The sequence below is a fragment of the Falco punctatus genome (assembly GCF_963210335.1).
Source record: "Falco punctatus genome assembly, chromosome: 4".
Classification (NCBI taxonomy): Eukaryota; Metazoa; Chordata; class Aves; order Falconiformes; family Falconidae; genus Falco; species Falco punctatus.
In genome coordinates, this window is record NC_137583.1 from 9,291,151 (window position 1) to 9,314,733 (window position 23,583).

The 23,583-nt window shown below is 36.5% G+C and overlaps 1 protein-coding gene across 1 annotated transcript in view; it reads left to right on the top strand.

Moving 5' to 3' along the window:
• Positions 1–23,583, top strand: part of CACNA2D3 (calcium voltage-gated channel auxiliary subunit alpha2delta 3) — a 492,915-nt gene that overhangs the window by 332,062 nt on the left and 137,270 nt on the right. The window contains exons 14-17 of the mRNA XM_080385033.1: positions 453–470; positions 13,149–13,220; positions 14,001–14,081; positions 18,153–18,227. Of these exons, the coding sequence (XP_080241159.1) occupies positions 453–470; positions 13,149–13,220; positions 14,001–14,081; positions 18,153–18,227 (246 nt within the window). The remainder of the gene's footprint in view (positions 1–452; positions 471–13,148; positions 13,221–14,000; positions 14,082–18,152; positions 18,228–23,583) is intronic.

The window sequence follows — 23,583 nt, forward strand, 5'->3', positions numbered from 1 at the left end:
CCTCTGTCATAAAGAATGCAGCCTTCTACTTTAACTAAACTGCTCGTAATGTTAATTTCATTCATAGTTAGTGTAGACTTAGATGTTTACAAACCAAGAATGACTAGTTTTAACACTAAAACTCTGTATATTGAATTATACTTGTCTAGAGGAAGATGGAACTACTTCACAGGTCAAGTGTGATACCATATCTGATGAGAAGACAGTCCCTTTCTTAGTATCATTATATTTAACAAATTGCATAGTGCTTTTGTGATACCTAGTAGAGAAGCTTCAAGTAATAAACTAAGTTAATAAGCCCTCAATAAATTTAATCAATTGGCAGTGTTTCTGTAGTTTCTTGCCTTTATACTTTGCTTTATATTATGTTTGTGATTTTATGAATGCAACAGCTAAAGTAGCTATTCAAATTAACGTATAATGATTGCTTGTTCTGTTTTGTTGTTTTCCAGCTCCCTCAGGCTCAAAAGGTAAAATATTTTAATCAAATCTTACTCATTCAAAGTAGTCACCAGTTCTTCATGTTTCCATGGTGTTGTGAGTATGGTACAGTAGTGATCAGTGAAACAGTTCACTGTAACGAGGGCGCTGGAGCTGAGCAGCAAGAAGGGTAGCTGACAGCAAGGCCAGCTAAGGTACTTGCTGAGAGGAGCTCTTCAAACGTGAGTTATTTTAACATGATAGGCATATAGTAGCCTATAGCTTTAAAACAGGAGGGAAGCTATTTTGTCAACAATTTGAAATAATAGTAAGGATAAAAAAAAATCACCCCATTACTCCACGTGAAAGATCTCTGGGACATTTTGTCTGTATTGTAGACTGCAGCAGCCGTGGTATAGCTGGTACCCTCTCACTGCTCCCCACTGTATCTATCAACACACCTTTGAATACATCCAACATTTTACTTCTCTAATAGGTTGCATACAGTTTTCATATAATATGCTTTTGCCTTTAAACAACTTTTGCGTTGATACGGTGTGTTACCAGAGTCAGCACTGTGCATCATGATAGCACGACTGTGGCAGACGTAAATAATTGCTTGGTGCCTGTTGTATCATCCTTGCATATTTCACAAATATAATTAAAGCTTACAGAAAACCTAGATGCTGCTTTGTGGTTTGCAGTGGAAAATATCAAAATGAAAAAAATATGGAATATACTGGGAAACTACAATACTCACTCATCCAAGTTGGTTGCCTTGTGCTGGGTAAAGTGCATTTAAATAAAAAAGTCATAGCAATTAATCAGTTAAAAGTCACTATTATTAGTAGTCTTGGACAATGATCAAAGGTCAGTTTTTAATGAAAGTTATAGGTTAAGCAATCTTCAATGAATAGCTTTTACAGAATAGTGAGGGCATCCATGGAACTCAAAATTTTAAAATGGTTATTTAATATATTTCATCAAGTTTTTTAGTTTAAAAAGCAAGAAATATGAGCATGGAAGCTTTTAATTTTATGTTGTTATGTATATTTGAAATTTCCTTGCTTGTGGAGCTCAGAAATGCTATTTCAAATCTACAGGTAATATGGTATTTTGTGACACGGGACTATATCCATAGTTTTTTCTTGCATTTTGGTAGTTGCAGCGCCTACCAAATGTGACATGGTAACAAAGATTGTTGCTTTTTATTTTTCTTCTGGAAATAGACAGTCTAAAGAAATCTTTTATTTACAGCTTCCTGGAGAAGTAGAAGGACTAAAAGACTGGCTAGACTGACTAACCTTGGCTTTTTCATGTTCACCTGCTTGTCTAAAGTTTTATGACAAATGGTTCTCTTTAAAGTTTGCAGAAAGAGGCAGAGTGAGGTTATAATATGCTGGTGCAGAAAGATAGAAGCAGTCGGACTGCTTATGAGAATTGTGTCATGTGGTGCTGTATTACATGTTCTGATGTCCAGAATTCCGAGTTATTAAATAATATTCTGGTACAAATCACTCAAGTGCCAGGTTAGCAAAAAAGCACAGAGTTTTCATGGAAGGTAAAAAATGCCAGTTTTCGGTGCGTTTACCCCTTGAGCACACCGATGCAGAACTAAAACCGCATTTTGTATACATATGCATAATGTCTACTTGACTGTATGCTACTTTGATGCAGGGAAAGAGGAGAGGGGTGGGGAGGAAGGAATGGGATGGGGAGGGAGGACAGATGCAAGTAATTCACAAGGACTTTTGATAACTTCAGGTAAGACATAAGCCTTTTCATAAATATGGCCTGATAGTTTATGAACAAAAAAAGAGAATCTCTTGCTGTCTGCAAGGCGAAGAGAAGCAGCTCAGGGCTGACACATGCCTTTATGAATGACTTAGTCACTAATGTACATGTTTTGCCATATGGTGTCTGAACTTGTACTGTATTTTTGTTGGAATCTATGTATCATCTTGCAAATGTTTTCTCTACAAATATTTCAAACAGTCATGTCTCTCTAAACATGTTCACTTTAATCTTTGAGTGATCTGAAAAGAAAATGTGGCATTCCAAGTTTACCTTTGCTATTTTATATCCGATATAAATACTTGGTCATCTTGATGAAATGCGTTATGTCTTTTATGTGAAACATTTTGGCTACAGTATTCTCGGTGTTTATTCAATGTTCTGTGGTGATTAGCTATTGATTTTGAACACCTGTAGGTTCACAACTCTCTACCGCAGTTAAACAACAATTACAATCTGTTCCTGTTATGCTATCTGCTCTAAACCAAATTGTTGCAAATTCAGAATTGGAGTGCAGGTGAAATGAAGCATGAGGAGTTTAAGGTGGATGTCTGTTGCACCATCATATTGGTCTTGAAAAGATCTTTTTCATATACCCTATACTTAAAATAGAAAATACCACAAAAGTAAAAAATAATTAAAAAAAAATCCCAGCTCTGATTTCTGGAGATAGAGATGCTGATTTAATATGGTTATTTATCTTTCAGAAGACAGTATGTCTAGGAAGAGATAATTTATCTTAAAGAAAGAGCTACTTATACAGACAAATGGAACAAATTCATGTGAATTGTATGTCCTTTATGTTGCTTTTCTGCATGTTTTTAGGATACCATCCCATGGGGCTGTAAAAATAGTAATAAACCAAATAAATTTACCAGTTTTCAGCCTTTTTCATTTTGGCTTCCAAAATGACCTTTATCTTTGAAACACTTTTGAAAAAGCAGTTTTTGTATACATAGATGAGCAAAAGCTCTTCTTCCTTAATATCTCAAGAAGGTATTTTGTTTCCTAGTAGGAAAGCTTTACTTGCTTTCTTGAGAAAACAAAGCAGGATTCAAAATCTGTTGTCCTACTGTTCTGCTGTTCTCTTCTAGTTAGCTTGTGTGAAGATGTAGAAGTGAATAAATTAGGCACACAAATAGGCAGCTGATAGTTGCATTTAGGAACATTTAGGAAGGAGTATGGTTTTGGGGTTTTTTTTTAAATGATTCTCTCATGAGCAGAATCATATTTCGTTCATATAGAAATGTTTTGATGATATTTGTTGCCCAAAAGTTCCTGACAACTTTCTTCTCTTTCTGTTTTATCCCTTAATTTCTGTAAGTAGTGCTTTGCCCTCCTTTTATCTTGATGCTATCATCTTTCAGCCATTTGGGACCATCATTTATCATCATTTTCCTTCTTGTACTTTGAAGTGTTGAATTAACTGTCACTGGGAATAGCAGATTTGCAATTATTTTTTTTTTATTTTCTATTTCATTGAAGTGCATGACTAGTGATTTTAGCATTTTTATAAAATTATAAAGTTACATTGAATCTAATGTAGTACAAAATAATCATGAAGTAAACACTTTGACCCTGATTTAGCATTCTTTTGGATCTGTTTCCTGCTGACAAGAGGCTATTGTCTTTCAGTTTTGTAATGTATATATGAGTGATCCATTCAGAAAACTGCACTAAAAGTTTCACTTACATATTAATCACAATCTTACATTTAGTTTCCAAGTTTCTCTCTCACAATTCTCAACAATTAAGATGATTTTTAGCAACATTTTTGAGTCAGCAATTCGCAGCTTCTAAGTAACTATTTCATATTATGAGGCTTTTTTGATGTTCCATTTTGTGTGCTAAATATGGAAATGTGTCTCCAACTTAATACGCTCACACAGGTTCCTGTATTGTCCCAGGTCATAATTTGAATCTAAGCCAAAATAATAGCTATTCCTTATTTTTGTAGTCTATATTAAAACACAATTAAATGGTTGAATTCCAACTCTCTGATGCTTCCAGCGTGCCCCATTACTCTACTCGGCACATGAAAGCACAGCAGTTACAGAAGACAGCACCTTATGAAGCCAGTCTTTGTAGAGTAGGGAAAGGAAGAAGGCAGGTGGGTTGGGAAGGTGGCAGAGTTATAACAAGACAGTGAAGAAAACCCAAAAGCTTCAGTAGGAACCTCGTACTTCAAATACACCCTTACAGAACTGCTGTCTGCTGTGGGTAAAGTTTCAGCAGCAGCATTGTGGCAACCGTTGTCAACACTGGTGCCTTGTCAGAAGGTTTGCTGCGTTTCACCTCACTTTTAGTCCCTGTGAATATAGTAATGTTTTCCTCCTACTTTTTAACTGGCTTTTCCCAAGGCTGTTTAGACTATGCCAGCAGACTTTGACCTGTATCCTCACTCAAGTCCCTTAAGTTCTGTTTCCTTCCAGGTCTACAGACCAAAGGTTCTGCTGTCAGCATAGCTGCACAGCCCTCCTCAAACAGTTGCTTGAGCGCCTCTGGTTAGCCCCATCATATCTCCTAACAATGCTTCATTTTCTGATTCAGAATGATAGCTCCAATTTTAAGCTCTGTCCTCTAGATATAACGGCCTGTGGACCTTTTCTGCATTTCAATCTGCTGATAATTTAATTACATATTGTGGAAATCTAAGCTTCTGTTGTGGGATGTGAAAAATCAACTAGGAACATTGTAGATCTAGAGAGATTATAATTCATACGAATATTATAGGGCTAGAGATTAGTTTATGAGCAAACTTGGGCATTGTTGTGGTTAATTGTTTTTCCATGGCTCAGAATTGGTGGGAGGTGAATCTGACTTTACTTGACACTATATGCTGCAACAGATATCCTGTTCTGTGGAAATGCACTATGGTTACTATAGTAAGTGCAAAAATTAGAACTATGTCAAGCAATAAAAAACGTTAGTGTAAAAAAAGTCTTATTTTGTTTTGCTAGACATTGTTTAAATTGGAAAATGAAGTCTGGATAGAATTAGCACTATGCACGTTAACTTCTAAGCTGAGCTGAACAGTCCTGCTAGAATTTCCTGATATATACCATAGGCATATAAATCTGTATTTCAAAAAAGGTATTTTGAGCTCTCAGATCTAAAATTTTCTTCAATGAATATCTTTTTAATGTGGTGAAAGTTGGTGAAAAAATTTTAGAAACTCTGATACAGGTTGTGGTTGTATAACACATAAAGTCTAAAGACTAAAAGGTACTGGAAAAAATGTGAGGTTTAGACCTCAAAATTTGTTTCCTTTCTGTAATTATAGTTCAAAAACTTGTAAGAAAAAGTAGAATTGGCCCATCAAATTTGCCTTTTATTTTAATTAACCTGTGTATTGTTTATTTTGCTTTTTTAAATTAATCAGTAACAATTAGGAATGTGTATATTTAACAACATATAAAAAACCCACTTCATAGACAGCTAAACTGAAACAACATTGCATATTGTCTTTGAAAAGAAATCAGGAATAACATCTAAAAAAGGATACAGGCTTTATTACTGCCCTTACTTGTTGCTCCATCTCAGGAGACATTCACTGGTCTGTTGCTGGCAGAGCCTGGGTCAGTATTATCATCACACAATATAGGTAGACTTGAATAACATATTAACACCAATAGATACAGACGCTACTAATTCTGTGTTACAAATTCTGGACAACCTCCTGTAATTCTTCTCAACTATACACTCCTAAGGAAAATGTTTCAGGGATCCTTCTCAAATTCCTGTTGTCATAATGGAAACACCTAAGCAAATGGGTATTCCTTCCTGATGATGTGTTTCTAGAGTAATTCTGGAGCCTTCCTTAACCTTAGTCCTGGGAGATGGATGTTAGTGCTAGAAGTGAGGGTAAACTCTCTTTAGTTTGTATGCTTTGTGCGGGGAGTAAGTGGATGCTTGTTTCTTTGTTGTTTCTGGAGATTTATTTGGGGTTGTTCTGAGGGGGCTAACCCTGTACAGCAAAGAGTTAAAGGGAAAACTGCAGCAGCTACATTTCTAAAAGGAGTTTTTCTCCGATTATAAAACTATTATTGCTAGGCGTTACAGGTCTGTGACTTCCTCAGAGAGTAAGTTCTGTTTCTGTATTCTAAACAGCCAAGAGTCATTTAGCCTGGCAATGCATTTTTTCCTCTTTCTTGACATGATTTTAAAAGGCTTGTTATTGTTTGCTAAACTTTTTATCAAACTGAGTGTCCATGGCCCTTGTATGGATTCCTGCCTATAACTGTTGCCACTATGTCTTTTCAATAGAACAGCTTGTTGGGGCAAATGACTAATGCTGCCTCTTTTTTTCATCATTTTAGACTGTAGATGATAACTTACAAAATCCTGGAATCTAGTTGAAAACTGTGTTTTTCTTTGGGGATCTAGTTCTAGTTTTTCTTGCCAATGTCATCCAAAGTAGCCTAGCAATTCTGGGACAAACCATACTGGTGCAAGCTGGAGAAACTACAAGAACTTACTTTTTTTTTGCAATACTTTTAGATGAATATGTTGAAAAATTAATATGCCATAGCATAATTCATTCAGACTTCAAATGAACTGAACTCAGACATTGAAATACATGTATTTTTACCATTGTAATTCCGTATTTTAGAAAGCCATAGCAATAATGAGTTAAACTACTGTTTATGTGAGGATATCTTCCCAGAGTTTAAGAAATAAGAAGCATTGGAGGGGCTGTACAGTTCAGCAGTCTCCCACGAGCATATATACCTCTATGTGTGAATCCATACATATTTAGTATTCCACTGAACTGAAGTCCCATAAATTCTTATTGCGTCAATTTGACATTTTTGTAGGTTCATTATCCAGTCAAGCACTGTCAAATCACTGGCATTTCATAGCTCTTTGAGGCTAAAGTTGCCTTGCATTTTTCTTGTAATGGTGATTCTACTTAAATGGTGGCAGAGTTCTGTTTAAATATTCCCAGAATTGCTTGACAGAAGAGTTCTTCTAGTTTTACTCATGATGTAAAAGAGATGGGAATACCTTCTGCTAAGGGCAAGAAGGAAAGAAATTAATTAATGAAGATCTTCTGTGGAAGTTAAACCCAGAAAGAGATTGAATTGAGGTTTGCATTGTTGCTTTTGTTTTATTAATAAACCCTAAAGGGAATTATGTTATTGTGAGTTGATATTCTTAGTAGAAGATGAAATTTGTAGTGTATTCAAATGTAGAACTAAATGAGAAATTACCAGCTCAGCAGACAGGTAGAAAATGGAAGAATTTTTTAAATGATTAGTGGAACAACAGCTGGTGCAATATGAAAAGGTACGCTGGCAGTATTGAAAAAGAGATGCTCATTCAGCATAGGGAGGAGTCCTCTTTTCAGGTTTTCAGAGGAGAAACCTGAATATGAAAAAATATTCTGCAAAGGAACTCTGCCTGTGTAACGTGGTTTGCTTGGGTTCAAGGGTTGCAGTATGCGGTGCGCCTTTGCCGCAAGGAGGACCGTAATGAGCCTTCATGTTGCTTTCACATTACTGTGGAGAATTGATTCAGGATCAAACCACTGGTGTAGACAGCAGAAACCACTCAAGTCTTATACATTGTTGGGGACATCCAGGTGCATCCACTGGTCCTATACCGTCTGAAGAAACAGGCAGACCAATACAGGTCAATACCTTGGTCTGAGTAGGAGAATAGTGAAGGTTACTGAAGTCTGAGAGAACTGAATTTAGAGAGGAAGCACAGACTGATCGTGCTTGTGAAGGAAAATGACTTTGTATGTGAACTGGCACAGACAATCTGTGTTCGCTCTCATGAACATATCTTCCGGAGTCATTAAGGGAGATGCTGATTACAGCACACATCAACTGCAGTCCTTAATCAAAATGAATGAGTCAGAGAACAAATTAATTGCATTGGAGTAGAAGAAACTGAATTAAACTTTAGGCCTTTTTTTTTTTTTTTCTTTTCTTGATTTCTTGTTTTGTTTTGTTTGGTGTTTTCTCGAGGGAGTGTGTGGGGTTAGGTTTTTTAAAATTATTTTTATTTTCCTAAACAGTGACCACTGTGTTTTACGAGGTGTCCTCCTTCCCCATATTACATTCCATACTTGCAAAGTAAAACATTCCAATATTCAGATGAATAAAGTTTCTTGAATAAAATCTCTGTGCAGAATTCCTATGATAAGGTAAACCCAGGGCTTTGTTTTGAAATGCATAGGGCTTATGTAAACATACTAATTTGGCTTTTGGAAAAAGCAGGATTTTCTAGCTATTCTGTAGGGTATAAATATCTGTCAGAGTAAGGAAAATCTGAAAGGACAGGCACTTAGTGCCATACTGTGTATAATCTGAGTTCTGTGGTGTTCAGCATGAAGATGACTTTGGAAGAGTCATGCTGATGTCAGACATTTAAGATGGTTAGTTCTTTTATACATACAGAGCTAAATAAATATAGGAAACTATATGTAAATATATATTTTTTTCTATTAATATAAATAAATAATATAGGCCTGGTCCCATTTGCCTCTTTTAAGAAATGACTCTCTAAGAAAATAACTTTGATACCTGTAATAATTTTTTAAAGCTGTCATGTTTTTCCGCTTCTATTTCTCTGTCCAAATTTTTTAGATCCTTCTAATTATTTTATTTCATTTTCGTTTGACTAATTTTAATTTGATGACTGAAGCATCTGATAATGCCTTAAGCATTGCTTTTGAATTCATATCTTTTATTTGTGTTAGTTTCCTTCTGTTTCCAGTAATCCAAAACCAATAATTTGAAGGAACTGGAATTCACATCCACTTCTGAAATGAGGAAGTACTTTTTTCAAAAATTGCGAGTGACCTTAACAAGCGTGTGTATGCAGACACATTTAAGTAGAAGGAAATTCTAAGTGCACAGATACCATCACTGTCCTGAAACTGTTAAACTGTTTCTCAGGAATTACTTTATGGTTATATTTTACCAATATTCCTAAAAAGACAGCAACAATTTATGTCTTTCTAGAATTTTCAGAGGCCTAATGAAATTAGATGCTCAAGTGCTGACAGAGATCAGTCATATTTGGAAACTAAACTTCCTGAAGCATCTTTGAAAATTTCATCCCTAGGATATGGCAGCAATATCCAACAAAACCATTATTTGAGATTAGTTTTGTACTATTCCGCCAATTTTTATTTGGTTGTATCTCTTACCCTACAGGACATTGTACTGAATCTGGGAAGTGTTTAGATGCATTTGAATGCTGCTTCTTATATTGCTTAATTTTATAGCAAAAAATACTGAGCAATAAAATGTTTCAAAAGGCACTTCAAAGCACATACCTTTTCCTTAGTTCACATCTGTTGGTAGCCTCAAGTGTTGGAGCTTGCCAGTGGAATTTTTATTTTCCTGGAGGGCTGGGGATGAAGCAGCTTTTGTTTCCTTGCCTTTTTCTTTATATTATGTAAGTGCTTGAAGGAAATAAAACAGCAGTAATTGATATGCTGTTAAATAGGTGAGAAACAGGACTTTAATGTCAGTCAGAGCCTATGTGTGTTAACTAATGCGGTGTCCCAGGTAGAGAATAAGATCAGACACTTATCAGGGATCTAAAGATACAAAGAAGAGATAGAAAGGAGCTTGATTTGTTGATGCTTGGTCTGATGTGGAAAGAGACATTATTAAGCATTGGAAAAAACCCAGTATAATAGAAGAGGGGGAGAAAAGGAACAGAGGGGTTTCTTTGAGAACAGAACAAGAATTCAAAACAGAGTGTTGGAGGAACTGGAAGTCGTTAGTGGCTCTGCATATATGTATTTAGATGAGTTTCCAACATTTGGGTGAATTTTAGTCCAAATTAATCCCTCTTTGTGAAGCCAGTTGGTCTACCAGCAGCATTTTGTTTCAGCAGAAACTATATATATAACAAACAAATTACTGTGTGAATATGTGTTTGTCAAACCTTACCCTTTGTTTCCCATGAACTCTGCCAGCCAACAGAATATGTGGGGGTTAGTAAGGATGAATCGAGCAAGCTTAGTATGTAGCTTTAAACAATTTTGAATCGTCAGACTGTGGGGAATTAATATGCCACATAAAGCATACCTTTGTAAAAATGGCAGTAATTATTAGTATTAGTTACTCATACTAGTTACTCCTAAGGGACTGGAAGGATAAAATTGGATGAGGTACAGCCCATTTAAAGATTGAGATTAAATACGTGGTGCTTCATGTTTCAGTCATTCCCAAGGACCCTTGGCTGTAGTAACTATTAACCACCCATCTGGTGACGTATTGCATTATATTAGGATAAATATAATCCTCTGTATTTGCCAATATCAGTACACCACCACCACCACCCCCACCCCCGATTTTATGTGTAACCAAGTTATTTGTTCTGCAACAATGCATTGTCTGCTTATGAAAAAAAAAATATTTTTTTGATGTTTCCTGTAAGAAATGTTTGACTACAGTGTTTTCTTTTTTACATGCCTACATAATTCTTTTCTGAGCCTATGACTTTGTGATGTCCAATCGATGAGTTTGGGAATCATAAGGATTGTTTACATTTTCTTTTTGGGAAAAACAATAATTGAGTAACCAAAGAGTTTATTACTCATTACACAATAATGTGAAATGTTAAACATAATACAATTATTCAGAGACTTTATTATATATCAATTTTGTTATTCTGAGTTTGTGATATTTTTCATAAGTATTTGCTGATGATTAAAAAAAGTAAAATAACCATAGCCAGTCCTGAGGATATCAGTGACAAATGTTCGTTATGAATGTAACTAATATAAGTTGAATTTGTATCAGCGATTAGACAACATATTAGTGATTGGGGTTTTTTCTTAGAATCACTAAATTTTTCAAACATTGCATGAGCTGTTACAGAGTTCTGCTGTGTGTAAGGAATTGTCAGACTTGCAAAGTAAGAATGCAAAATACCTAGATCATGTCTTCCTTTGCAATTTATTAATGGATTCTCACATTAATTGTCTTAGCAGAAATACCCAGTGGCTAACATTCTACTATTTCAAAGTATTTCTGCCAAAATGTCATTGCCCAGGGAATAAAGCTGTGCTCCTCTGCACCAGATAATTCCTCACAATCTAACCGCAATCTAACTATTTGTGTGAAGCAAATACTGCAGCTTGAGTTGGTGACTCGGTGGAACATTGCAAATGCAAGTCATCTATCATCCCGTTATTTGCTGACTCCACTTATGGAAGTGGCCGACAACCTGTTCATCTGCCAAACAAAGAAAAAAACAAACAGGCTGGACTATAAGATTGCACTTATATAGAAATGATTGCAGCAGCCAACCCTCGGTGGTACTTGCAGATATCATAATTACAGGGCAATCATTCTCTGCATGCTTCCATAGTTAGTTTTGAGAGTTAATGTGAAGAGTTAATGACCTGTTATCTCAGATTTTCCCAGGAACTCCAGACTGGGATTTTTTTCTCCATTTGAAGAATTTCAAACACACTAAAACTTTACTGACAGTCCCTTGGCTGACATCCTATCCGATGAATATTTTTCTCATCTCATGAGAGTGAGTGGACTCATAAAATAATACCGAATGGATACTTGACAAATACATGTCAGAGAACAACAACCCTGGGCAATCATATAAAATCTCTGAACGCTCCAAGATGTCACCCCATAATCAGCAGAATGCTTTTTCACTTCCTAGTGTACATGTATGTGTTTGGGACTATTGACTGTCATACCACAGAAGGCTCCTCTCCATACAAATCATGTCAGCGTGCTTGACTGTACTACTCTGGCCAAGGAGAGTAAATTCTGATGCTAGTTCAGCCCCATTTGATTTTCAAGTGCAACCTCTGAACTCCCAGTGTTTTGTAGAGTAGTTGGTTTAGATTTTTTTGTTGGCGTTTTTATTTAATAATTTACTATTTCATAATAGAGCAAGGATCATATCAGGGCTAGAAATATCTCTTTTTATTAAAAAGGAAAACAAACAAACAAACCCAAACATGATCGTAAGTTGGTTCCACCTCATATCCCTATTGATTCCTTATCAGATGTAAACCTTCTTGATACTAAACCCCATTTGTGTTCCGTCTGGTGTCTGCAAATATTACTGCTCAAGTGAGATGGTGCCATGCTTCAGGAAATATACTTATTTAGGAAACTGAAACCCTCCTGAAGCAGACTGGGAGCTGCAAGACATGTAATGTTCTAGACTTTGTCTGATTTGTTAATATGAAACATGCTTCATCAAATATCTTGGTCGTAATATATGACTTGTGTTCTCAAAATCTGGGGAGTTGATACCTGTGAGCAATGTCACGCTCTTATGGCCAATGATAAGCGTTCTACATGTTTCTCTTGAATGGAACCAAGGTCAGGAGATCTGTTTTCTCCCTAAATTGAAGAAATATGTTGAAACCTGATGTGCAGAATCATCTAATGCTTCATGCCACCTCTTTGTCCAGCAAACTGAAACCAGATGGAGCAAAGATGCTCCTGGGATCCTAACTGGCTGGTCATCCTTCTGCCGCTTGTGTTAGCTGATGAGATCTCAGTCTGGACCAGAGCAAAGTGTATGGAGCTCATGACCTCTTGTTCCTTGCTGGGGGAAAACAGCCTGAGGCAATTTTGCCAGAGCTGACACTGGGAAAGATGTAGAACAGAGCTCCAACTGCTTTGCTACTGCACATGCTGCTTCCACAATCCACATTTTAGCCCCTTTGTATCTGTCATGGGACACTGCAATAGGAATGAAGATGAGGCATCTTTCCTGCCAGTGCAGATGGTGGGGTGGGCAGAGCTGGTATATGGAGACCAGCTTGGGCTGGGCTGCACTGACTGCAAGTCTAACTACCCAAGTGTCATTTAGATAAATTGCCTTATCTCATTGAAAATTAAGATAATGTAATTGAAAAATGCAATCATGTGTCTGTAATTGTTCCTTAGTTCTTAGAGATAGTATTTCTTTTTCAAATATAGCTTGCTGATGATCAGGGATTGGTGTTGATGACAACTGTTGCCATGCCAGTATTTAGTAAGCAAAATGAGACTGTAAGTATTCAGACTATTTCTGTCATGTGATAATGGGGTGACTGCAGTGAAGTTGCTTTCAGGGACCCAATAAGATTTTAGCCAACTCTAAAAATCTTTTTTCTCTTCTTATTTTGTCTGCAGTGAATAACCCGATGTTAACATAAAAATGTGGACAAATAATCCCAAATAACTGTACTCTAGAAACCATAGTAAAATAATTAAACCCTATGTCTAAGACAAAATTTCAGATGATGGTGGGCCTTTGGGTTTTCTTACTTTTATATTACCTTTTTGCAGCAAATATTTTATATCCTTTTCTTCTTTGCACTCATATGCTTCTATTTCATAAACTCAGAATGTAATTAGTCATATGTATAATATGTATAGATCTGTTTATCTTTGCTAATTTAACAGGTTATTAAAGAAAATGACACGTACTTTCCCCTTAATGCTTAATTTTTCTCCTTTTTTTTATCAAATTGCAGAAGAAATTTGCAAAGAAGGCAGTAATGTGTTTTTAAATCAAAACCTATTTTGCATGAGGAAGTTTTCTGCTGAGGGGCTCAATAGCTATCAAAAGTTTGCATGCCTTTTCTATGTGAATTGCGGATAGAGAGGAGCAGTGTTATTGATTAAATAGCTATTTGATCAGATGAGTTGTACCAGTGCCTGCTTTCCCCACTTTTTAAATGATTTGTCTATCTATTCACTTGTGCAGAGTAGCTGCAATGTGAAATGAGCAGTGAGAATGTTCATTGTTATTGTGGTTCCGAGTGCATCTTTTATTGTTCTTTTCAGAGATCTAAAGGGATTCTTCTGGGAGTAGTTGGCACAGATGTTCCAGTTAAAGAGCTTTTAAAAACTATTCCGAAATACAAGGTAATACACAAATGATAACATGTCCTTTATACTCAGTATAATATAACATAATTTATTTAGCACATTTAAATTGTTTATATTGAAATAGCTCCACTATTTCACTCATTTTCCTCAGGAAATGTAGCTCTGTAATGTCTGAGATTGGGTGAATTTTTTAATACCAAAATGAATATATGCCTTGATCTTCACATTTTTGCAAATCAGTGTGTTTTAGAAGGTAATATTGTCTGTAATAAAATCAATGAAATGATTAAACCATACAGTATAACCGGAATACCACACAAAATAACCAGAAATACATACTGAAAACTTCTGTGAATTTGTATGAAAACCATATAAAAATGTATCCTTAATATTACTGTAGGCTTCCTGCCTGTGTGTGGCATTACCTGTTCAAATTCCATGTCCCAGATTAGTTGTCTACTTGAATTCAAGCAAGTGGCACATTTTGGGAACCTGAACAAGTTCCTGCTTAGCAGACTAGTGGTTCTTCCGCTCCTACCCAGTATTTGCTAGAAAATTCCCTCTACTTAGTTTTACAAAGTCAGAGACAACTCTACTCTAAAATGCTTAAAAAACTAATCATCATAATTTTTTTCAAAATTCCACGTACTTCATCTACTGTGGGATGTTCGTAACTCAGTAAAAGTAGGCTTCAGGCAAATGCAAAGATGTAATTACTTTTCATTTACATTTGATGCAATACCTTAGTATTTCACTATTTCTTTGTGTCTGAAATACTTTATTATGTTGTTTTATTTACAAATGAAAATTAAATCAATGTTTTCCAGTTAATTCCTAGCAGATTTTTTTTGCTATTTTGCAGTAGCTACATTTTGACATGTATCTGTATTGAGCATAATTTTATGTGTCATACTTTCCACTTAACTGGCTGCCATGCTCTCATTCACTGATTTCTAAGAAATTGGAAGAATAAGATGGCTTGTGAGTGCCTTTGAATATTCCTACATGTTTTTGTACATAATACTAGTTAGGAGAAAAAAAAAATCTATTGAGTTTAATTATAATTTGAATACATTATCAATTACCAAATTGTTTTGGTAGATCAATATGCAGTAACTGGAAAGATTATATTAAACAAGAATCTGATAAAAGTAATGCATAAAATGTTGGCAATAATGTTGACAAAGTGTGTTGGAGTAATTTCCTGGGACCTGGATTCCGCTAGGCTAGATGCTATGCCAACAGAACAGAAAAGCTGTCCCAGCTGGAAAAAAGTTTGCAGACTATGGGAGAAGGCAGCAGATGACTACACACTGATATCAAAACATAGCAAACAGAGACATTGCTGGTTAGGATTAATAACAGAGAAAAGTCTCAGTGCCCTAATCACCAAAGTTAGTTAACCACAGCTTATATTATACTTGTGTGTGCAGAAATAGAGAATCAGTAGAAGGCAGACGAGAAAGGAGCAAAATTTGGAGCAATGGAAACAATGTTTGGAGCAGCCTTTTAAGGAGCTATGGGTAGAGCAAGTTTCATTCGTAATGAGAAGGAAGAACAACACTGTAGTAACTGCAGAAATGAAAACCTGTCTGTGCATAGCTGGATAGAAAAGGCTGTGTCACAACGGTGTTATTCAGAAGTCAGCTGTAAGATCTGGACGTAGTTTGAATACAAGAACCCAGAGAGAGTGTGAGGCCTGAGTAACAGGTATTGCAGCAGAGTTGGAGTGAGTCGGAAAAGGAGAAGATAGGTAGGAAAATTGGAATTTCTGGGTTTGTCGTATTGATATAATATTTTTTAAGACTTAGTTTTCTGTGCAAGTAATATACAATCCTCTTTCTGAATATTAGACTTTTTATTTTAAGGTATGTTTTATATTGCAGGATGTAATGTGAGAGAGGATTATTACAGGAGGCACCAGTATCATGCAATACAGTTAGGTTAGTGAAATCACTTGAGTTATAACTTCCAGTCTCACATACCGTAAACATTTCTGAACAGTGAAAAGACCATGCAATTGCAAGAGCATAATCACCCCTGGGACCCATTCCTGTAGAGGCAGCATGTGAAATAAAATTCACACAGGGATATAAAATGATTGGTTGGAAATAGTATTCTGCTGACCTGGAATTCACTCAGCTTGGATGAGGTGGATTTTATGCCGAGGAAGATGAATAATAACAATAAGCTATTTTCAGCAGTCATTATCTAGCCTAAACTTCCCCAGATGTCAGTGGCAGTTTCCCCTGAAAAAGGTAGGGTTGGATTTAGTAATGCTTAGTTTTCATGTGGCATTTTGCAGCAGTTAGAAAAAGTTTTTTCATTTCTGAATCTGTCATTTAGAGACAGAGTTCAAGGTTTAAAGTGGCAGTACTGCTGTAAGTGGTAGTATTTCTCAAACCAAAGATTTTAAGTGCAGAGAGCATGCAATTTCACATATTGCACAACACATTAAAATACTACCCTTGGAGTCTGGGTATGCTTCAAATAGGCAAATATTTTTTTCCTGTGAAGTATACCACCCACGTTTGTTTCCTTACCTGACTTGGATGTCATTCTGCAGTTATCAACACAGACAATTATACATGAGATCTGATATTTAGCCAACAGCTAGTTCACTTGTCATGCTATAATAGGTAAAATATGTCCGCTGTTATTATTTTGGTTATCCCTCCTTTATGAAGAGATGCCAAGAACATATCACCTTCTATTACTTTCACTGAAGTTTATTGCTTTAGGAAACCCACTAATTTATGAAACAATCTTCTGTATGGCAGATACAGTTGACCATATACAATCGTTCACAGAAAGACAGTATAAATCTACTTCATATGTTTTCCCTATGACCTTGCCATAATATCATGCTCAGGTTTATATTTCCAGAAAATTGCAGAAGCCAACAGACTTGCTGTCCTACTTGCTGTCCCATCTTAGAAATGATTCTGACTTGTCAACCTTGCTTACATTGCTTTATGCCAGACAAATTCCTAAGGACCCACCTCAGCGAAACATTTAAGAATGTACTGAAGTAAAATAAAAAGGTTATTAGTAGTGAGAATTGTAAAGTAAATACCAAAGCAAAATAGTTCTGGAGTTTTGGGGTTGGGTTTTGGTTATTTTTCCCCCTTGTTTGGGGTTTAGTACCTCAGTGCATTAAGATACTTAAATAAAGATATATGGGATGGTATATTATGGTACTTCAGAACTGAAAAAAAGAAAGGATGTGAAAGTATAGTGAGATGTATCTTTGCACAGTAAAAGTTGCATACTGAAGCTGCAGAAAGCTTCTACATTAGCAGCAAGTTTATGCTAAGAAGGGATGTTTGAATGACCACATGAATGATTTGAAGATACATTTATTGCATTCAGTGGGTGCAATCAACTGTGTAATAGGCATATTGGTAAAAGAGTGGTATTATTATTTAAATAAGTACAGTGCTAAATTTGATTACATATACTGTTAGGCCTCATAAAGCATTTCATTGTTTTCAAATTATCTCCCATATTTCCACTCGATACAAATACGTAAACTTAGCAAAGTTTCTGTAGTAGAAATATGCTGCCTTCTGTGGCTCCCAATGAATTTGAATTCACAGAGAGGTAAAATGCCTTTAAGACTGGAAGATGTAAACATCTCTTACGACAGGCCACTGTTTGTTCACTATAACTGTACATTCAGTACCATTGACTTAAATTATTTTATGACATCTCTTGAACAAGTGAAGTAAGATGAACCTAGCCACTCCTGGGAATATGTGAGTTTACTAAATTCTGGTATCCCTTTGCTTTGTCACATGCTATGGTGTATGTCTCATATCTAATTCACCCTAAAGCATATAGAGGTGCCCTAGATAGCAAAGTGTGCATGACATTTAAAATATGTTCTATACGCTGAATTCATCACCATGACAGGTTGTCATTTTCACAAAATGTCAAGGATCAGAGCTTTGCATATGTCATAAGGAAATACTATGTGGACAAAGGTTAGGAATGCCAGCTTTAAGACCTGGGTAACTAAGTTTTTGCCTGTTGTTTTTTTTTTTTGTTTAAGAAATTACTGGACACCATGCTAATTTAGTATTTCTTTCTCATTTACTTTAACAGTTAGGTATTCATGGATACGCTTTTGCAATTACAAACAACGGATATATTTTAACTCATCCAGAACTTAGGCCTTTGGTAAGAATACTATTTACTGATCTATTTTATTTAGCTGTATATGTTGCATTTATTTTTCTTTTAGTGTGACTAACATAATACTTATTAAAGAATTAAATACAACAGACCAGTTATTTATATATGACTTTATAATATTATAATTCTTGATAAATTTACCTCTGAAAACAAAGGTTAGTGTGAAAAAAATCAAGGAAAATAAATGTACAATTTGATTCTGCAAAAGATGTAGGCCTCCATTACAGCAAAATGGCAAAGCCAAAAATTGCTATAATTATATTCGTTTTATGTTGAAATGGAATGCCGGAATGCTCTATTGCTATGTAATAACCCCTATTTGTCATGTTAAAGTGTTAAAGCTAATTTAATATATGTGTAGAAATTTCAATAAAGCGTATTCTTAAGCAAAATAGGGCACAAGGGACTTTTGTACTAAAAGAGAAATAGCAGCAAATGTTACCTTTAGTTTCCCTTATCATCTTGTTTGCATTAATCACAGCAAAAAAAACATAGAAGTGCCTGTTACACAAATGTTTATCAACTTAACACCCTAGAGAACTGCTACATTCTTGATTGCATCATTGTTTAGGTACAGGACTTCTAAGTGTTCCATCACTATCAGCTCTTAGCAAAGCATTGGTATTAATAATTCCACTGCTGTATACACATGGATGCCATATGTATTTCTCATTCAGACCCTTCAAGTAATGTCTGATTTCAGCCATATTTTAGTAGAAAAGAGAATTATTAATTGGATGAATAAGTTCATATGAAAATAAAATTATTGAAAAGTATGATTTATTAAGTCATTAGTATATCTGAGGTTTTAATTCAGCAAAAAGGATTTGTCTTTCTAAGATTTGGACTAGGAATCACACACTTAATGAACATTTGTATTTCCCTATTTATTTTTAACTGGAGTAGAGAGGTTCCAAGGGTGAATGGAAAAACATTTTCTCAGTAACTTCATTGTAAAATGGACAGACGATCTAATAGCAAAGCAGACATTATAGTATCTCAGAATGAATTCTAAAATAAATGATGTAATTGTCATTTTTCTTCTAAGAATGTCACCCATGATTCTGGATGGTAGAATTTTTCACAACTGTGGAAAGGAAAACAATACCTGTAGAGAATTTAGCAAATTAATGACCAATAAGCAGTACAATTATCAGAAATAGCTCTCGCACATTATACCATTGGCTTTTTTACCATTCCAGTGGTGAGTCACTAAAGCTATATATCCAGGTACAGAAAGCTCAGACCCCAGTCAGATAAATTAACATGCTCCAGTGACAGTTTCTTTCCACCTCTACACACCCCACAGATTATTTGACATAGTGATGAATTTGTATCTTCTTGTTTTATGGGAATTAAGCCTTTTGCTACCCAAATACATAAATATTAGGAAGTGAAAAACTTCCAGCCTCAGTAGAAGAGGTTTATTCTTAAGGAAGATAGAAAACTCTAAATTGATACCAGAGCATTTCACGCCTCAGTCAAAATGTGTTCTGTCTCTACAAGATTTTACATACTTGAGAAGTATGTAAGTTTAGGATTTATGAGATCAATTCACCACACCTAGACCCATCTAGTTCAGAATCCCATTTTCAGCAGTGTCCGACATGATTGTTCCTGAGGAAGGTGCAGGAGCTAAGAGGATGTGGAAAATTTTGCAGCATTCAGTATAACTTAAGAATTCCACATAGGCTTCTGCTCATAAATATTTGGTTCTGACATTTTAATATTAAGACTTATTAGAGTGGATACTTCGGTTATCCATTATAACGTACTCGTTTCTGCCAGTCTGCTTGACTTCTCATAATAGTGATTTTTCATATCGTAACAATTTTATGCACAGGTTTTATTTTGAATTTGATTTTAAAATTTCTTTAGAAATAGTTCTTATATTAAGAATATGGGAAGCAGAAGCTCCTGATCTATATTTTACTTTCCATTTCTTACTTCGTGTAATAATTTGTGGTAGTTATCTTATTGAATCTTCTCATCACAATAAACAACCGATATTTTCGGTCTTGCTGCAATGTTTTTCTATTCTTTTCTGCATTTTGGTATTTTGTTGTCATGTCTATATTTTTCTGACCTCTTATTTATCCATGCTTCCATGTTCTTTCTGATTGAGATTGCCTGCTGAGCTTTATTTGGTAACCATAGCATAGAAGAGGCAGCAATAGGGGCTGTACAAAATCCCCTAAGAGCACCTGGATTATATACATAGATTTTTAATGCACCTTAGGTCTCTTCTGCTGCATCTTCACTGCTTTTTTTCCCTCAGCTAGCTCATCAATGTCAAGTGACTATTTGTGTAATTTTGCTTTTATCTGGCATCCAGCTGCACCGTAGACGTAACCTACAAATTGCTTAAAAGAGCCAAAGTTACAAGCACGCTGACTAGATCTAAAATTTGACTGCCATAGCATTCTCTACCTTTTCCTACAATTTTCTATTTCAAAATGTGTATTAGACTAGTTATGTTATTTCACATCAGTGGTTAAAAAGTTGAAATAAATGTTCTTGTGCTTTAATGCAAACTTTTATATTAAACATTTTTTATTTCTTTTGGGGTGGGGGGTTTGGTGGCAGGGGGAAATGCCAGCGTGAGGATAAGTTGTCTTCACAATTTTTAGCAGTTGCAATGAAAAATGTGATAGGGAATTGTTGTTAATTGATGATTGGCCACTAGTTTCAGAATATTTTTTTCTTATATCTGTATGTATTAAAATCCATGGTGGATTTTTTTTATATCCAATTATTAATTTGATATAAATGTATTGGTTTTTGTAGCATTCCTTAATTTTCATAATACTAAAATCATGACTTGGTCTTGTTTCCTAAAAATACTTTTGAAGTCTTCAGGTGTCACAGGTAGATATGACAGCCTATATTTACAAGCCATAGGAATATATACTTGAAAGTTCCCTATCTACATCGTAAGAGTTTGAAAAAATATGCATTTGCTGTACTGTCCCTTTTTCTTCTGGCAAATTACTTCGTTCGAAAATATTAGTACTTTTTTGTTACTGAATAGGTATTTTAATAAAGACAAGGTAATGAAAACCAGGAACGGTAGATAGCTTTAAGTCAGTCTGACAAAGGGTGTTATCCTCCTTCCTCATTTCTGTTGGATGGTGTGTTTTAATGAGGTAAAAGGTGGGTTTCTGCCCCGCCCCCCAGTGTACATTTTCAAGGCTCTTATTACCTTACACAACAGTTTCTTTTTAAAATCAAAATGTTGGGCAGTAGCCCATAAGCTGCCAGCTACAGGGAACTCATTGTGAAATATTCATGGTCTGTTCATTTCATTTTTTTGCTGGGTCATTTTGCTGGGTTCTGTCAGTAGTGCGTAATGAGAGTCTTCTGCTGATTTCAGTGGAGTTTTTGAGAGTGAAAGTGACTGCTAGCTTGGCCCTTAGATTAATATTCCGGGCCAAATCCTGGTACCATTGTAACCAGCGGCAAAACATTCCTGTAATTTGTGACAATAAGTGTGTGAAAATAGGCATGTAGGAGTGGAATGAGATGGTGCACCAAAGGTGTTATCTAAAATTATTTGGGTGAGTTAGAGTTTACATTCAAGTTACATCGATTACTTGATCCACGCTGGTTTATATTGCTATCATATATTCCTACGGTGATGTAAAGCTAGAAAATTGCTAGACTCCTGCGTTACTAACCCCAGCGGCTGTATCTGTTGGCTCTGGAGCTGCCGTGCTGCTTTCTGAGGAATTGTCTTGGGGGACATGGCAGACAGGCAGGATCGCCGGCAGCCGCCGAGCAAGAGTGCTTCCTGCTGCACCACATTTTTATCTGATGCTGACCCATATATTTAATCATTAAGCTAACTACATTTTTGTGCTGATTACCCTACTGGGTTTATGTTTAAAAATGTTTTTCTTGGAGGTTTCCTCCCTTGTTTCTTCTGCTGGTGGTTGGTTGTTTGGTTTTTTTTTTTGAATGAACTTGGCTTTCAGTTGGGCTGATGGGTTGCACACACGTGGGCAGCTGGTGGCAGGACTTGAAGGGAGAAGGGGAAGGTACTTTCTGGATGCATGGGAGGTACTGGTCGATGTTTATGGGAGGTACTGGTCGAGATTTATGGGAGGTACTGGTCAAGGTTTATGGCAGTTGCTGGAGCGGGCTCCAGGCTTCCAGCTCTGTGCTGCCTGCAAGTTTTCAGGGGTGACTGTTGCCATAGTGGGATGGGAAAGAACTTTTTGTTACTTTCCACTCTAGAAGACATTGCTACAGCAGTGAGTCTTGACAAAGGACTTAGTAAATCATGATGAGCAGGGAATAAGGAATCCCTTGGAAATTCCTGTCGGAGATTAAAAAGCGATAGTGTGTGGGGCATTGCCAGTGAAATGATTGAGTGCAAATGACCTGTGCCTTGCAGCACACGGACCCAGATTTTATTCCCCTTCCTTTGGCCGCCTCTTTCTTCCTTCGTCCGGCTTTCTCTCCGCGGTGACCGCCTGTCCTGGCCGTGACCGACCCCGGCAAGCGGCGGGGCCCGGCCCGGGCAGTGTTCCCGGCGGGCGGGAGGCGGCTGCGCTGCGGGCCAGCGGCCAGGAGGTGGCGCCACAGCACCGCCGAGGGCGCGCCGGGCCGGGGGCGCTGCAGCCCCGCCGCGGGGGGGATGCTGACCGGGCGGCCGGCGGCGGGGTTACCGTCCAGGCACGCACCGCAACTGCAAGCTACATGGAGGTAAAAAAAAAAAGGCAAAAAAAGAAAGCCTTTGTCATATTTTTGCTGTATTTCGAAGACTTTCCTCCCACCCCACCCCACCCCCTTTAAATTACATCACAGACTAGTATCTTTTAAATGTTTTTACATGTGACATCCCTTATAAGGGTGCATTGCCAGTCAAAAATATTCCAGTGGTAACTCAAGAAATGATAGCTGGTGGCAATGATACTTCGGTTGTTTGGGTTTTTTTAATAATGTCATGTCAGAATGCTCCCATATGCTGCATTTTGATTGAAAGTCTGTATTTTTACACAGTAGTATTTTATTTCCCACGAGATAATATTTCAATATGTGTAACGTAATCTTGAATTTGATATTTCGTTTAAAACCACGGCTTACTGTTTAGGGAAAAAAAAAAAAGAGAGAGAGAGAATTGATTGAGAGTTCAAAAGTGAGTTTCGAGATTTTCAAGGCAGTAATGTGGTTTGTGAAGCTACTCACAGGTGCTTGGATGTGTGCCTGGGGACAACGCTGTCCTGAGCCCCGGCTGTGTCACAGTCCATTGCTGCTTTCCAGTGTCCTGTTGGCACCTGCAGTGAGCTGGTCCATTGCACTTCAAAATGCAGAATGTGTCATGGTGATGTTACAGTTT